At 43.0% G+C, this 17,477-nt stretch overlaps 2 protein-coding genes across 2 annotated transcripts; one reads left to right on the top strand and one right to left on the bottom strand.

The window, feature by feature from the left end:
- Positions 1-249: 249 nt before the first annotated feature.
- LOC133922683 (AIG2-like protein D) lies at positions 250-1,520 on the top strand. Its single transcript, XM_062368113.1, has 4 exons — positions 250-585; positions 715-807; positions 914-997; positions 1,234-1,520. Exons 1-4 carry the CDS (start codon positions 265-267, stop codon positions 1,318-1,320), a joined length of 585 nt encoding a protein of 194 aa, XP_062224097.1. The 5' UTR covers positions 250-264; the 3' UTR covers positions 1,321-1,520.
- A 478-nt stretch (positions 1,521-1,998) lies between these two features.
- On the bottom strand, positions 1,999-10,244 carry LOC133922682 (auxin response factor 5-like). Its single transcript, XM_062368112.1, has 15 exons — positions 9,961-10,244; positions 9,671-9,789; positions 8,058-8,156; positions 7,918-7,974; positions 7,680-7,835; positions 7,502-7,586; positions 7,179-7,269; positions 6,870-7,034; positions 6,638-6,760; positions 6,426-6,501; positions 6,205-6,334; positions 3,834-5,701; positions 3,017-3,207; positions 2,505-2,714; positions 1,999-2,421 (listed from the first exon to the last, which is right to left on the bottom strand). The coding sequence occupies exons 1-14, from the start codon at positions 10,034-10,036 to the stop codon at positions 2,516-2,518; spliced, it is 3,435 nt and encodes a 1,144-aa protein (XP_062224096.1). The 5' UTR covers positions 10,037-10,244; the 3' UTR covers positions 1,999-2,421; positions 2,505-2,515.
- Positions 10,245-17,477: the final 7,233 nt, after the last annotated feature.

The raw sequence follows: 17,477 nt of genomic DNA, 5'->3' as shown, positions 1-17,477 counted from the left end.
TTTTTAGAGGAAAAAATACCCCTAACCGGGGCTGTTAGGCCTACCGCCCTCCCAGCGGGCGGTTAGGAACCGTAACCGCCCTCTCAGAGGGCTGCAGTCCCCTGAGAGGGCTATAGGCGCCTAGTTTGCAAATATCTTCACCGGGAATCTATTTATTTAAATTTTAACTAAAAAATATATAAAAAAAAACTCACACCTCACATCTTACTAGCAGTCCAAGCCCAACTCAAATAGCGGTTCGGCCCAATTTGCCCGACCAATGCAATGCACGATCGCCGTCGGCCCGGCCAGCCTCGTCCACCTGTCGCCGTCGTCGTCGTCCCCTGCTCCCGGCTCGGCAACTCCTACTCCTCCCCAGTCCCCCGCCTCCTCCACATGGCGTCGCCGCCTCCGGCGTCCGCGGCGGGCGGGCCGCACAACGTGTTCGTGTACGGGACGCTGATGGCGGAGGAGGTGGTGCGGGTCCTCCTCGGCCGCGCCCCGCCCTCCTCCCCCGCGCTCCTCCCCGACCACCAGAGGTTCAGCATCAAGGGCCGCGTCTACCCGACCATCCTGCCCGTCAACAGCCACGAAGCCAACGGCAAGGTCCGTCCTTTTACTACATCTCAGTCGCAATTGCGAATTCCTCGCCATGTCCGCAGTTGGTACTTGACGGGAGTGCGTGCATTATCCAAAAATCCACAGCCAATTCAATCTGTTCTCTCCGTGGTCCAGGTCTTCAGGGGCGTCACCGACAGGGAGCTCAACGTGTTTGACATGTTCGAGGACGAGGAGTATGTGAGGAAAACCGTTGAGGTCTCACTGGCTGTGAGTACATTTGAACCTTTGCAGGGTCTGACTGAAATTCAGACACCCTTCTTTGAGATTCGTTAGATGGTATCGCTGATGGAAGGAGATGATTTGGATTTTGCAGGATACGTCGGAGAAATTACTCGCCTTTGCGTACATATGGGGCAATGAGAGTGATCCTGACCTCTACGGTGAATGGGATTTTGAGGTGAGAACCTGATGTTCTTGTTTCTGTACGGCACTGTAGTCCTTGGTTGGCCCTTTTGCAACGCAGTGCACTTTTAAGTTGCTCAGTAAAATCAAAGTATCCTGTGTGTTGAGTTTCTGCAAAATCTTTGTTCCCCTTTTCATGTTTTCTGAGGCTCATTGCTGCAGTATCCGTTTGAGCTTTAACCTCTTTCAGTTTTGACTTGTGACTTTCCAAACTTTATGTGGTATCCATAGGCATGGAGGAAGGTGCATTTGAAGGATTATCTTGAAATGACAAAAGAATTCATGGAGGAATTGGAACCAGCTGAATCGGAACCCTAGGCGTGAAGCGGTTGAACCTACAAATCATTCTCCCGGAAGATTTAGTTCGCGAATGTGCTGTATGCGCTTCGTTCAACTGGTTCTCCACTTATTTGTAAAGAAAATATCCTTACAAAATTACCATAGAACCTGCGTTATAGTTTTGCCTTTGATCTCATAGATTTGAGGAATGTTATGCATTTCTTCTTTTTTTTGGATCAGTCGACGTTGCTTGAGCCGTTTGCATGTGAACAAATTGACTCGTTTCTTCTGCCTGTTTATGCTGTTGAGGCTTTTGCTCGCCAGATGCCTAACAGTGACTTACTTTACCTCTCTTGATCAACGATTGAGATTTGGGGCTGGGTAGTTGGCACCACAAAGGGCATATCGATTTATGTCATTAAACTTAGCCAAAATGACATGTAGAAAATATTTCCGTTCACAATGCTAGTGCAAGGCTAGCTACAGTCAACAAAATCCAAAATTTCACCAATAAATGAAGTAGTATAATAGGTCCCTTTGCTGAATTTGTCGGTCAAATTTTCTCAAAGTAGATAAAGGAATAACAATAAGAGAAACAGAATAAGGACAGTGGCTTGCGGGAATAAATCACATTAAGAACAAGAAAAATAAAACTAGCAAGCATGTCCTGTAATTATATTTAAATGGGACATTCACATTAGACAATTCTAATCAGTAGAACCTCATAAAATCTGCTCCAGCAGTTTCGGAATCAAGATTCATTATCATTTATAAGGATTTCATGCAATCCCAGCAGCAGTTCAGTACAGACGATCTCTACCAAATACATTATCTTCAGAGTTGCCTAACCCCTTGTCTGAAGTTCAGATTTGCCTAACCCTCTGTCTGAAGTTCTCAATAATCAACAGCTCTAGGTGAGTTTCACTTCTCGTCCCTACTTTGTTTCAACTGAGAAACTACACATATATCCAGAAGATAACCTAATCTGAGGAGCATTTGCCCTCCCAGCTGTAAAAGCTGATGGAAGTGCAAGCTGAGACATCTACTACATTCTGCACTGCATATCTTTTCCAGGGGATAATTTTGTTGATGACTGGGCACTGCTGTTTTTTTGCAGCCATAGTTCTCATCTGCCCATTTCTGAATACATAATTATGAAAGCCAATTCAACAACACACACAGGGATGATGACGGAGACTGGAAAATGAAATATGCATGCGTACCTGAAATCAGGTCATTCGAATTGGTCATAGAAGCCGATGGATGGATTACCAGGGTTCTGGTCACAGCGAGGCCTCCAGGCGTTACCACCATCTGAGCTGCTGCAAGCCTGGGTGGAGAGTACATTTTTCCCCAAATCGCCATCTAAGCTCATCTGTTGCACTTCTTGAGGGGATAGGATCCTAATGCACCTCACACAGTTCACAAACTCCCTGTATAATCCACATCAGCTTTTTATTATTATGATGATAACCAATAAATCCTTCTTTTATCATAATTAGTGTGTTTACACACCTAATAAGCTCTAGCATATACTTCACTATGCATAAGAAGACAAGCTCATTGCTGTTCATATTTATACATTTTGGCTAAGTATCCTCCAGTAATGTATTCCACATTCCTAAACAGTACACACGTCTATCTTCGGCATTTTTGCAATATTTTTTCTTGATAAACTCTTTGAGAGTGACAAATTCAAAAGTTGACATAAGCACAAGTAGAAAGGTAAACTTACTCCCATGGGTCATCACCGAGAAGTAGTATGTCATCCTCATGATCCTTATAGACTAGCTTCCAGCCTATTCTCTGCCGGTCTTCAAGTTGGCCCTCTATACCAAACATGCGGGCCAAAGCATGCTTCAATTCTTCATATCCAGAGAACCTACCGATGTCAATGGACCGGCCCACAGCTCCACGTTTGTACACCTACAAGACTTATGTTAGGATTGCATGCAAAAGAATGAATGGCTACAGCAAAGAAAGCACATGCTCAAGAGTTTATTGCTCCACAGTAAGCATGGCCCTAAGAGGTCCCAAGTCCCAAGTGTCCTGTCCTTGAGAAGCTTTTAAAGCTATATGTGATTATATCATCCACCATACATACAAACATTTGCATGCATTCAGATCTCATCTGAACCACCATTTCAAAATTGTGACTGCAAGCAGACATGTCAATTCGTCATGAAAACACTGCACCATATATTAGTGCAACTAAAATCATTACAACTGCATTTTTTCTGGAGAAACAGTTATATATATGCTTGGATACTAGTCGGAATTTAACTAAATTTTGACTACTCTGTCCTTAAAAGTTCTTCACATGTGCATTTTCCCAACATTTGGGAGGACCTACTTCATATTAAATCAACATTGTCATACCTACTCCAATGTTTCATCTTCTATTTAATATGAAGCAGTGATCAGAAGCATCTTCTCTTCTTTCAGTAAGGCCCCGTGATTTACTGTTCAGTAATTAGTAACGTACCAACAGAAATTAACTGCTAAAATGTTATACTATTGGTAGGTTGAGTGTGTAAAGGAGAAGTACAAACCTTAGTGAATGTCCGCATTCTCTGTTGTGGAGGTGCAGGGGGCCAAGAATTTCTGTTCAACATGGCACCATCGTTGATCGCAGAATCAATGGAATTAAAAGCTATATCAGATTGACCGAATGACTGTGAAACTATGGAGGTTGATATCTCTTGCTGAGCATCCTTTTGTATTCGGTAATTGTTCTCAACATCAGTTGACATATGATTCTGACACTTCGCAGGATTAAGTGCACTTACCAACAAGCCTTCCGTTTCCATAGGAAAGCCTAATGGTCCATCATTGTTGATCCCAAAGAAGGCACTGTTAGTTGGATCCACACCTTGAATTTGCACATCTGGAAGTGCATCTTTGAACATTGGCTGCTGATTGAAGTTAGAAGTGGGGAAGCCTTGATGCAAAAGTCCATCTGCTTGGGTAGGCCATAATGAAGTTGCTGATGAAGCTGTTTCCAGGTTGTCTGTTGATGGCACAATGTTCACAAGATTTGCAGGACCAGTCCCACCAGTGGGTGATTTTGGGGTGATCACATTCTCTTTCATATTATGGTTGAACTTCGACAATTCCTTGGTCATTATTGGAATTTCTGTTAAAGCTACAATAGAGGTTGGAATTGACATCAGAGCACTTGGTTGGGACACCTTTTCCGTGTTGATCTTGCAATGCTCATTCCTGGCAATGGTTGGGTGTGCTAAATGATTTCCATTAGCTGTGGAAGGTGCTGTTGAGCAAGAAGGAATTTCTTCAGTAAATACAGATTGTGCAGCACCCGGAATCATCAAGGGGCTTCCAGTTTTCGAGACAACATTGGTCAATGAGATCGGTGGAAATGCAACATCTGACACATCTGCAAGTGCAACTTGTTTCTGCGATAGCTTCTGCTGTTGCTCTTGCTTCATTGTTGATGGCACTGGTGATGCCTGCAGTGAAACTTTGCTATCTTGCTGAGGCATCATCCGCTGCTGGACAAGTGTCTGGGAACTCGACAGCTGCTGTTGCATGTCCAAAAGTAACTTCTGCTGTTCCTGGATTAGTGGTAACCGTGAGAATGTAACTGCTGACTGTGATATGAGTGACTGCTGCTGTAGTTTCTGTAATAGCTGCAACTGAAGTTCCTGGTCAGACAATTGAGTCTGCTGACCAACCAGATTCACTAGCTGCCCAGGCAACTTATTTAGCTGCTGCTGATTCTGCTGTTGTCGCTGCAGTTGCTGAAGTAAAAGCTGTTGTTGCTGCTGTTGTAAATTTTGGTCCTGCTGTTGATGAGGAAGAAGCAGCTGCTGGCCACCGGTCCCTTGCTGGTTCTTAGTTGCAGATGGCTCCTGCTGCTGCTGCTGTTGCTGCTGCTGTTGCATCTGATTCTGGATAATTACCTGACCCTGGACAAGATTGGCTTGAGCTTGGCTCAAAGGAATTGCTTGGCTCAAAGGAATTGCTTGGTTAACAGACTGCTGCTGCCTCTGCTGGTTGCCAGCATCTTGCTTCTGTTCTTGATGATTGGTGATGGCATCAAGTTGGTTAAACGGCAGGGCTCCCTTGGACAACTCATTGACAGGTTGCATTTGCTGAGGGAGCTTAGGAGAACTAAGGTGTGCACTGTTTTGTTGCAGATGGTTCTGCGCATATAGCCTTGCAAGCTCGGTGGTGCCAAGATTTTGCATGGCAGGGTTACTTAGAGATCGCAGGTATTCGGACTGTATGCCCGAGTTAGCTAATGAGGAGCTCTGCTGCCTGTTCATGTTCATCCACTGAACCAAGCTCAGACCAGGCATTGTGGTGTTCTGGGTCTGAGCATCCTTTATGCATATCTCCTCACCAAGCCAAGGCATTGCTCTCTTAAAAAGGTTTTCCATCTCTGATGATTCATCATCTGTTAATTCAAATATAAAAGTGAGGCATGTAAACTATCAAAAGTGGTATAATAATGTGATATACAATTTGCATTGCCAATCTAAAACTGGAACATGGATCTTAACGGACGAACAGCTTTATGTCATAAACTTTCATTTCCAGATTGGTATTAGCCACAGATGATCAGTTCTTGCAATTCTGGTTTATGTGCACCTTACCTTTTGTCATATTTAGCATATTCAAATAGAAGTATGCATCTCCATGCCATGTAAAATTTTTGTGCATTCCTTGTTCAGATTTTTCTTTTGAAGCTACTTGTCTATGTGCTAAGTACTGAAAGTACAGTATATTATGTTTCTTCTTTCTAGAGAAGTTCATAAACAGTATCAGTAGCGGTAAACACAGAAGGAGTCTAAGCAAATCATATTTAAATTTAAGAAATGCCTTGTCCCCATCCATTCAGTTGCCTCGATGATTTACAGAAATCACTATGCGGTTGATCTTGATCAGTACCAGACATACCTAACTGCCTAGGGCGTTTTACACCAAAGAAAGGCTGGGGACATATGAAGAAAGGAGCGGCAATCGGTTCAATCTCCCACATTGAAACTCTGTTCCGCCTTTCACCTGCTGCAGACTCATCCCAGCCAACCTATCGAATTACATTAAATCTGTGAATCAGAACTTAAAAAGAAGATTACAGTGCAAGAGCTGCCATCTACGATGGTGCTCAGAAACCCAACCTGTAAATTCCGCCACTGGGAGTTTTTCCATCGTACAGGATCTAGATCACTTATCCCAGTAATTGTACCCATGTACCTGAAAGACGTTGGATAATTTCATTAGTAATATACGATGGGCAACAAAAACATGGTTAGCATTCTTTAGAACAAGAAATACAAATCAATACTTGTCAATAATGCCTAGTTATATAGGTAAAAAAGAGCTATTGTACCTTCTTGTTGATAACTCCTCTGTCTCGAACATCATCCGGAAGCGCATTCCTAAAGATATCTGGTTACTATACAGTGCCTTCTGGTACTTGGCAAAAGGGATAACAAATTCAGTAGGACTAGCCCTGAAAGTCCATATTTCAGCAAAATCAGTTTGATAGCTACCAAGTTACATTAAAAGCCTAATAAGTAGCTAGCAGAGTTGCAAAATCATAGCACAGGAACATTACTCACCTTGGGTTGTAAAATATTGTAAATGGGCTATTGTTGGCAGCAGCATGGGCCGCTGCAGCGAGCACTCCTATGTGCATACTGTCACTTGAGAGTACTGAAGAAGATATATTACTGGGTTGTCGGCTAGCCCGCCTAATTCCTAGCAGAAGTTGCTGCCTTTCGTCCCTAAAATTATCAAGACACACAGAACATAAGGTGACATTTACAGTCCAATTTTATTCATAATTTCACAGGTAAGTTGCTACAAGTTTTTACCCTAGGAAGAACCAGGACAGGCTTTTGAAAGAGGAAAGGGATCATAGAACATACCTGACGAAAATGACAGAATCACCAGCAAATAGTCTCTTGCCACCCACAAAAAGGCTCCAGCCAGTAGTGAGTAAATGCCTTTTGGGCTGACCTAGTTATAACAAAAGCACAAAATGATTAAGAGTCTTTAAAGTTGTATGTACAGTCTGAGAATGTCTGAGACAAGGACATCTAATATCATCAACAGTGACTGTAAAATTTGCAGACAGTCCAGAACATAAAAGAACGACTTGCAATGTCTACATACTTGCTCCTGAAAGAGTTCTACTTATGCTGCCATTTTGCAGCACAAGAAATTTTACTTAGTGCTACATTTTCCACACCTCGAAATATATGACGAAATGACCACACATTGTCATGTATGTCTCTGGCTTGCAATTCTTGAGCTGGAGGCTGCATATTGAAGTCCTACAAGGCAGAGTAACAAAATTACAATTGCATGATGTTGATACACACCAAGCATTGTGTTGCAGAAAAGCTGGATATTTGATGCCTGCATACCAGTGGAGGTAATATCTTCTCTGCAGCGCGGCGAGGCACAGAGAAGCCTCCATGTGTACTTGTATCACTTGCAGTAAGTGGCTTACAGAAGAACTCCAACTGTGGCCTTGATTGTTTTAGTGCAAGCTCCGATAGCTGTAAAGCCTCTGTTCCATACTAAATCGAAGCCAAAGTCATGGTTTAGGGCATTGGAATAAACAAGAGACTTTTGGGGGAACCACAAATTCTAGATGCTCACTGTGTTCACTGGCTGAAGAGTCATCTGTGCATACACCTCGTCAGTGTCTGGGTCTGCCTGAGAATGAAATTGAGATGATTTTAGAATTGGTGATTGCAAAGCTCCATGTCAGAAAGGACTGCCGAGGAACTGTATATTACATGCAAAGTAACACTGTGGAGAAGACATATCAACTTCGAAGGAAGATTTGGGTAGCTTGGCACATGTGTATCGATATCCTTTTGCATAGAGGCTGCAACCTGAATCAGAAACATACTAAAGTTCAAGCATGTACTTTCTGTTCTGATTTCTAAAGAAAGAGTATTCAATAAGACTCAAGGTGATTTTTTTTTCTTAATATCTCAAGTAATTCAAAAATTGCAGCCAGATGAACCAAGCAGCAAGCATGTGGACCAATATTCATTATGTTACAGTGATATACCACTAGTTTCTGTTCGAGTGTTCATTGTTACACTTACCAATAAGTACAACTCATGAGCAAATAATTATATTTGAGGCATAGTTATTTCGAACTATGGAAGTGGGGACTCATCAGTACACTGTGGATTTTGCAATAAAAGATCATTTCATGAAATGATTAAGAAAGTAGAACCACTCAAACATGCTTCCCTTTTTGCAAACCCTTTCTGCAGTTTAACTAAAAAAATGAAGTGAAAAGTAGTCTGCAGTTTAAAAGGAGCACCGCATGAGTGAACTTTTCTTACATAAACTCTTCATAAGTACACTGATAAAGTTCTCCTTCCACATACCATCATGTGGAACGCAACCAAATGTCATGCAAACATAAGGATTTTCTTTCCTTTTCTTTTGAAATGAAAAAGGAATAAAATTATTTTTTCATCTTTCTAAAAGAAACAAATATTAGTTGTAACACTAGCCCTCCCAAGACTGGCTTTTGGACTTGCAATTGATCTTTTTTTAGTTAGCGTATCATATCATAAGAAAAAAATCTCCAAACGCGTTAGTCTTATGCCAAATCATAAGAAGATGCAACAGAAATTACCCATCCAAGGACCATAAATGCAAGCAATCGACATGGACATAAGAAGCTTCATGTACACCAAACTCCATAACAAGAAAGGGAATAGTACACATCACACCAAAAACCAACAGGGAAAAGAAGCAAGTAGGCCCCTAATAGTTCCAACCACTTTGGCAATGAGCTAATATTAGCAGCTACTGGCACTGGAAAATATTCGAACCAAGTCAAATCTTCTGATTTGTAGTGGACCATGGGAATCCTCTTGTACCAAGAACAAAAAAAAAGCATGCATTGGAGATTAAAGATCTGAATGAAAATATTTCACTAAAAATTTGGTAGTAGAGCGGATAATTTGGGGACTGTTCCACTTAGGTTAGCAACAATTAGGCGTCACCACAAGAAAAAACTAATTGTTATTACTACACTAACAGTACCCTTATATCCCCTCTGAAACCAAAACTTTTTAGTGATCAACCTTAACAAGAAGCAACTGCAAGCAAGAACTCACAGAAAAACTGAAACTTCCACCTGAAAACACAGAAAAGAACTGTAAATTTTTTACAAGGACCATGAGAATCATAGAACGTCGACACGAAATCGATAAACCAACGCAAGATGTGATCACAAAGTTTCATAGAAGAAGTGGATGCATCACCACACACCACAAGAACATAGCATCTCAAACACAGTAGCAATGGCTTCGAGTCTTCAACGACCGTTCCAAGAAGAAGAATAAGCGCGGTGTGGGCATGACGAGGAGGCAGCTCTCACCTGCTCGCTGTGGCCCTGAGGGAAGTAGACGACGAGGCTCCCCACCGGCGGCAGCGACACGAGCGGGCCCGCGCAGGCGTGCCACAGGTCTGCGTTGATCGTCGGCGCCTTCCGCTCCCCTGCGCACACCGCCGCAGCACCCGAGCCAGCGTCAGAACACCAAAAAATGACTGTACTTTGGCAGACCATACGCACTTTCTTGGGCACTCGGCCTCTCGCCGCCGGCAACCCGAGCGGTGTTCCGTCAAAGCTCTCGACATAAATGCGCAAGAGAAAGGGAAAAGAAGTACCTTCGCATGGCCCCCCGCCGGCGGAGGCCGCCGCGGCCGCGGGGACGACAGCAGAGTTCGCCGGGGACTGCTTCATGGTCGCGTGGACTCACTGGTCCTTAAGCATGGAGCAGGGGCGCTGTGCCACGTCGCTGCCAGCCAGAGGGCGCCGCCGCCGTCCGGCAGGGTTCTTGGCAGCGAGAAAGCTACTTGCTCGGGCGTCGGCGCTGGGTGAGCTGCTTCCCGACAACGCGAGCGGCCGCACACGACGACCAAGGACCTTCTCCAGAGAGAGAGAGAGAGAGAGAGAGAGGGGTTGAGGCGTTGAGCTGCTGGGCTGGTTGGTGCGTCGTGCGCTGCGCCTCGGGAGTTAAAACGAAACGCTCTTGTTTCTCTTTTTCCTCGTCTTCTTGCGAGAGGAGAGAGAGAGAGAGAGAGTCCTCCTCATGCAGCTCTCAGCTCAGCCCTGCCGCGTCTCTGACATTTCTAGTGTCTTTGAAATGCTTGAAGAATATTTTTTTTCTCGGTAAAAGCTTTTCTTTCTGAAATCTTTTTACGCTTCTCGATGCCACGCTCTACGCTTGATAGATTTATTTCCCTTGTACATGGCCGATAATAATCTGTGTCACAGTGGCAACAACGGCGAGTTTACTTTGGGAAAGACGTCGACGGCTCCATATGCTCGTGAAGAGGTGTTTGGATAATTTGGCACCATAAATGTCACTGGGGCGAGGAGGAGAGTGGATTTGCCTCTGAATTGTTTAAAGGGTGAACATTCTTAGTTGGAAGCTAGCTTGTCTTGATTATGTATAGTTTTCTTGAAAGCCCCGATATGAACGATTATATTAGAAAGGAGAGCAAGACATTAGAGATGTCATACAAATTCAGTTACATGCCAAAGTGTCCAAGAAGTAGCAAAAGAGCATACCACATGATGTGTAACATTAAGATGTATTTTCTCTACTAGCCTGAATCTCTGTCAGATGCTCCTGCCATTTCCACCAACATCACCTCTTCTTGCATGCGTGTTAGTATTGCATGCTTCATCATCTACTCATCTTAAAAATCCTGTAGTTTCTTTCTTTCCACCGTTCGTAGTAGGCTTGTCTCCGTGCCGCACAGAACAGTTGGAGTTTGACAATATCAAAAATTATAACAGAAAGATCAACTACAACAGAAGGACCAACTAATTCAAATTGGATATTCCAATTTTCGATTTCAAATTTCAAATTGGACTAACTTGCTTATGTATAAATGGTTGAGTCATAGTTAATGTGCAGCAACCACTTCAAAATTAGATTTCAAAACCAATTATACATCCGTTGTTAAATGCACCATATTCCGCTCTCAATTGCGTTCCTAAATACGTAAAGATATTCCACGACTATTTGTGTTCTTTAACAATCTTTTTTGCTTTTCCCTCTATCATGCACATCCATTTCCAATATCATTTAGCACTGTGCTTGAAGTCATAGCACGTCATCCAAAGAGCAACAGACAACCAAAAAAAGCATTATACGGGATTAACTTGATTTTTTACAGTTATTGTGCATATAAAAGTGGGGCCAGTTTTCAGTTGGACCCATATTCCACGTGAATTCCACAAGCACACAATATTATCGCTTGATTTATCCATAGCTATTATTTTCTATTTGTTGTTCTAGACGTATGCCACTTACTACTAGAAAAGAAGAGATGGAATAGCCAAATCCATCCCTCAACTTTCCTCTAAGACTCACTTTCGTCCCTAAAATCCTCCAACTTTATCTTTTACGTCAAACTAGTCCCTAAGCTGACATGAAGTGTCACGTTAGCATGCCTAGTCAATCATATGAGAATTGTTTTTTTTTTTTTTTGTCGCCTTGTTTTGCTCAGTCACGAATGGGGCTCATCCAGTTGCTCCCCTCCCCTCCCATGGTGGTTGCACCCCAAGACTAGGAAACACGAGAAGGGTCAGAGTGCATGCCACCCTAGTCTCTATGGTCTAGCCGCTAAAAGGGATCAATTTTGTCACGAATTGATCCTCGTACAATCACTTTCATCGAAAATTTATTCTCAAACCCTAAAAGCCTAATAAAAAAATATTCCTTACCTACCCTTCCATACCGCTGGAAGCCATTGGCCGCATGTGACATCTTCTAAAGATGTCTAAATAGGTTGTATCTACTGAGCTGGCTGAGTCACGACACACTAAGCACGGCCCGAGCCGAGATGGGCCAAGCTGACACGGCACGAGGTCACGGGTCGTGTCTGGGCCAAGTGCGCGGCACAGCGTGCCGGCACGACATGACCTGGCTGAGTCGGGTCGACACGGGCACAGCCCAGCCCAGGTCGGCACACGCACGGCCAGGCACGATCCACCTGGCATGCATGAATCCGGCTATTTTCTATTTTCTATATATATTTTTAATTTTGTATCTATATTTTTATCTTATTTTTAATCTATTTTGTACATTTTTTTAATTTTTTTAGCTATTTTTATTTTATCGAACCGGCTGTACCGACGGGCTGCTCGTGCCTGTCGTGCCCACTGGACCGGCACGGCACAATGGTCGACGGGCCATACCGTGGGCCGAGAAGGAGGCACGCAATCCGGCACGACATGACCTATTACAGTAGCCGAGCCGTTCAGGTCGTGCCGTAGTCGAACTGTACCGTGACGAGCTAGACCCGTACCGAATCGATCCGAATGACCCATTTAAACATCTCAGAGATCTTCCATCCAATTTTCCTCCTCACGATCTTGCGTCCTGCTTCCCCTCCTCTACGTAATTTCGCTCACCGTGTTGCGTTTGACCATCGAGACATCAAAGCCGTATGTGTGCACAATAAAGAGATGAGCAACACATTGCGATGGAACATATGAGAGCTATATATAACTATTCATGAAGGGGCATGAACGAATTTTTCATAGTTTGACAAAAAAAAAAGTTTGAAGAACTAGAGTGGACGGTTTAATACTTCATGACGAAAGTGAGCCTGAAGTGAAATTTGAGGGACAGGTTTGGCTATTCCACCAAAATAAATGCATAATAACCATATACCTATACTAAAGTCATGTCTTGGTTGTCTCTGAAACGAGATGAGTCTGGTAAATTCTAGCACAATATAATGTTATATGAGGATGAAAAAATAAATTGAAATATGTATTGATTTATATACGATGAGTAATTGTTAAGGTTGTTGATTTAGTTTGTCAAATTTTAGATTGCTTGAGCTTGGTTGGAGCATTTTGATTATAGATTAACTGGAGTTGGAGTTGGAGAAATGTGTTTCTTGTCTCATAGTGTGTAGGTGACGGATGCAACTTGGCGGTCGACAGTGGGTGATCGGGGCTAAGTGAGTATTTGATGTCTGACGATCAAGGAGGTCAAACGTAGTCAAGGATGGTCCTAATTGTATACATGGAGATCAAGCAAAATATGAAACGGTGGATGAAGATGACATGTTGATAAAATTAAGCGAAAGGGATGTTGGTGCAAGTGATAAGACGGTCCAAGGGATCGAAAACGGGAGAGACTTGTCAGTGGACAGAATCGTACGATAGAGTAAACGTGTCGACGTTAGAGCACTTGTTTAAAGTGTAAGCAAGTGGCGAGTCATGATTTGAGAAACGTGCAGATGATTTTATGGTTGGGCCATAAAACTGTGAGATGATTGGAAGGTACCATCGCGAAACTTACGTCGAGACGAAGCTAAGTCGTAAAGGCGTCACGACCGTTTCGATGCACAGAGCAAAAAATAGACCAAACTACCCTTATTAGTATGTAGTATTGTATTATAAGAGAGATGTATTTTGATAACAAGCTACGAAATCAATGGGTCAAATTTTTTAGACCTGTAACTAGAGAGGTATGACTATAGGAGAATTTAAACCAGCCACTAGAGAGGTATGACTATAGGAGAATTTAAACCAGCCACTTGAGCTATTTGTGCTACCCATTTGAGAGCCTAATGCTAAGATTTTAAAAGAGATAAATGATGAGTGTTTAGCCTATGTAATAGGTGTGAGTTTTATGAAAAAGTTTTTGTAATTTGCCTAAAATAAGGTTGATCATTTTAAATGATGAAGTTTATATTTTTGTATATGTTTGAATTTTCCTCCTTTTAGTTTCCCTCTATTGGTTTTTTTAAAAGTTTTAAATTTTGATTGCGATTTTTATTTTCGTGATTGAGCTGAATTTTTTCAACTTGTTGGGGCTAATCTTCTAGGGTGTGTTTGGTTGTCCGCACGAGGTTTTGTAGAGCTGCATTGTATATCCTGGATGAGGGAAAGCAGGCTGAGAGGATTCGTATTCTGGAAAAGAAGTGTGTTTGGTTAGTTGGATGAGCGGATGCAGGTTAAATTTGAGTTTGTGTTTGGTAGGCTGAATCTGAAGCTGCATGAAGGAGCTCGCTGTCGCTGATGAGTGGACCCAGCTGCATCCGGCGAGCCAGGATGGTAGCTACGGCCGAATCGGACGCACGCGCAGATGCAACATCCGACCGTATGCCTGCACCCGCGCTTGCAAGGCTGCTCTGGTCATTCACCCATCCAAACGTCCATCTCAATCATCCTATACGCCAAACGTTGCACACGCGGATGCATGCACGCGTGGAAGCACACATCCAAACACCCCCTAGTTGTTAGAGACATAAAATTTACATACAAAAGTATGCAATTAGGTATTGAATTTCTTTACCTCTAATTCATCAACATGTATATTTTCTTCACTCGGTGATTATCTTCTTGAGTTTTTAATGTTTCTCCTAAAGATCCAATTTTTGTGAAGGGTTGAATTATGAATTGATTTGATGTGAAACTGATGGTCGATTCTAACCATGAGACTCATCTTTTGTTGGATTTCTAAATTTGGTTTTTGAATAAAAACTTTCGGATGATTTTTCTTAGGGTGTGTTAGGTGAACAAGAAATAGATCATTTATTTTTTAAAGAAATTTATAAAGCATTTATTTACCTCTCTAGTTATCTATATCGATCCTACAAATACAAAGAAAAAAAAATGCCCGTACTCAAACCCAGCTCTAACACCGGATAAAAAAAAAACCCCGATGTAGTGTATTATCGCTCTATGTTGTATGTATACAATTTAACGTAGCAAGGATCCTTCCAAGAAGCCCATGCAAATTCGGATGACACGCACACACATGATGATGCACAAGGCTGATTTGGCATGTGAACTAGGAGGAGTAGAGTATGATGATGCAATTAGTTTGGTTGTTTAAGGAATCTTGCAGATGATAGAGGACGTGTCCAGAGAACTGAACTTGTCATGCAGGGATGGCCCCGCCGGCCACCGCCGGCTCCTCCTCGGCGACAACCTCCATTTTCTTTGCCGGAGTCTACATGACCAGTGTCGCCCGAATCCTATTTCTACATGGCCGGTGTTGAGTGCGACCAGGGCTGCAAACGTCTCGAGTTCGAGTCAGCTGTACGGAGCTCGGATCTGCTTGTTTTCGAAACGGGTGCATATCTACTGAAAACAGCCTAGCTTTTGCAAAATTTGCAAATTGCTCAGAAACAATACCTAAGGTTCCAACAAATTTGAAAAAAAATGTACGCTATAGGTGAGGACATGTTGTACGTCCATATAAATTTTCAAGAGCAGATTTAATCTTATTCTAACAATTTTGAAAAAAAATGCACATCTATAGGCGAGGGTATGTTGTACATCCATATAAAATTTCAAGAGCATATTTGATCTCACTTGTGAGAAAGGAAAAAGATAAATTTTGTTTATCGAGTCAAAGTTGAGTCAAATCAAAAGAAAAGATCAGTCTTGAATCCCTGACTTATTTTCTGGAAGGGAAAGGAGAGACAATCCCGTCCTGAAGGAAATGACTCTGAGAATCCCGTCGTGAAGGGAACCGTGAAGGGAAATTGTTGGAGCGCTGAAGGGAACGAAAATCCCTTCACAACGAGAATTTCACCCGCGAAGGGAATCTCCTGGGCATGGTCAGTACCACCTCAAACACATGAAACACAATTCTCTTATACTGTTCTTGAAACTTGAAACACACCCAGTTCTCTATGCATTGAAATTCTGTAATAATTAAGAAAGTAGGAAAGCTTCCTATAGAACGCTTGGATGTAGCGGAAGAAAAGCGCATGAATTTGGAGAGGTAGAGACAAACAAGTTTTCCACGAGGTTGAACCTCATGTTAAATTTCCTTCAAAATTCCTATAGATTAAGGCATTCCTTAAAAAATCATAAGATTTCACCGGGTGCATTCCTTTGTTTCACTTAGTAAATTTTCGTATCTAATTAAAGTCCTATTATTTGATAATTGAACCGTTTATTTCTCTTGAAAGCGGTTTAATTCTTTTACAGACGTCTTTTTTAGATGCCAATTACGCAACAAAAGAGAAAAGAAGGTATTTGTTATGTTGGCAGTAGATGAGTTTTACTAAATCAAAATTGTGATTCTTTAATTATTTATTTTAGATTTGAAATTCTAAGAATTTTTACTCATTCGAAAAATCCCTTTACTTTTCCATTGTTCCAAAAGAGGAGGCCTCAATTCCAATTTCCATCTCTCAAACCAAAACAACATATTGTGACCAACGAGTACATCAGGCGGGCGGCCCTGCGAGCCCACCTAATCCAGACCGCCCGGCCCGGCCCGGCCCGGCACTTGCGCTGCTAACAACAGTCGCTGCTGCTGGTGGCAGGCCTAGGGGAGAGAATATCTACTCCTCCTGGCTGAAGAAGAGGAGCCGAGCCGTACGTACAGGCAACATGGAATGACCGACGGGACGTGGGCAGCAGAGGCAGAGGCAGAGGCAGAGGCGGAGGCGGCCGCGGCTCCGGCCCGACAGCATTTTCCGCCCGCCGTCCTGCCGCCTCGCCGGGGGACACCAACCCCGGCCGCTCGGCTTTCTTGTCCTCCCTCTTATCCTCTGCTCCCGTCCGTCCCTGATCACGCGCGCGCGGGGTGGAATGACCTCGGCCTCCATGGAGGCATGCGCTTTGCGCGTCCGTTCGAGCCGCCTCGTTGTTTGCGCCAGCATGCTCTCTGCTCGCCTCGGGAGCTGCGCTACGCGAGCAGCGCTCCCTTGCTTGCTCGGCCATGGCGCCAGCCCAGAAAGTGCACGAGAAAGCTGCGTCGCTTTTCTGCGATTTCTTTTTAAATAAACCAAGCGAAACACTAGCAGACCGCTACGTTTTTCTCTCCATGATTTTTGTTTTTGTTTTCCAGAACATCATACAGGTGCTCGGGCATTTCACGTTTCTTTATGCCTCTTATTTTCGCCAAAGATTTTTTTTCTGTGGGAATCGGTCGTGCTGCGCACAAGAGTGCCGTGCGTGGAAGACTTGCAATGGTGCGCGTGTGTTTGCATGTTGCGTTGGGGTTTTAGAAAAAGAAAGAAACGCCCAATAGAAATTGAGGAACATAAGCATAAACTACGCAGGGTTGTATGAAAAAGAAATACTCGTTCCGTTGCACACAAATCTCTTTGGTTGAAAACTGTCTGATTGTAGAAAATGCATGGTCGATAGGTACAAAGACAAGCATCTATTTCTACCACCTAACCAA

This window comes from Phragmites australis, chromosome 6 (assembly GCF_958298935.1).
Source record: "Phragmites australis chromosome 6, lpPhrAust1.1, whole genome shotgun sequence".
Classification (NCBI taxonomy): domain Eukaryota; kingdom Viridiplantae; phylum Streptophyta; class Magnoliopsida; order Poales; family Poaceae; genus Phragmites; species Phragmites australis.
Note: the sequence above shows the minus strand (reverse complement) of the source record. Positions and strands in the feature narration are given on the sequence as shown.

Bases quoted from the DNA above. Each gene is read 5' to 3' on its own strand.
- LOC133922683 (XM_062368113.1), top strand. From the start codon at position 265: ATGCACGATCGCCGTCGGCCCGGCCAGCCTCGTCCACCTGTCGCCGTC. The intron at 586-714 runs GTCCGTCCTTTT...TCCGTGGTCCAG, and splicing joins GCCACGAAGCCAACGGCAAG to GTCTTCAGGGGCGTCACCGA. The intron at 808-913 runs GTGAGTACATTT...TGGATTTTGCAG, and splicing joins CCGTTGAGGTCTCACTGGCT to GATACGTCGGAGAAATTACT.
- LOC133922682 (XM_062368112.1), bottom strand. From the start codon at position 10,036: ATGAAGCAGTCCCCGGCGAACTCTGCTGTCGTCCCCGCGGCCGCGGCG. The intron at 8,157-9,670 runs GTGAGAGCTGCC...TTTCTGATTCAG, and splicing joins CTCAGGGCCACAGCGAGCAG to GTTGCAGCCTCTATGCAAAA. The intron at 7,035-7,178 runs GTATGTTCTATG...TGATAATTTTAG, and splicing joins GATTCTGTCATTTTCGTCAG to GGACGAAAGGCAGCAACTTC.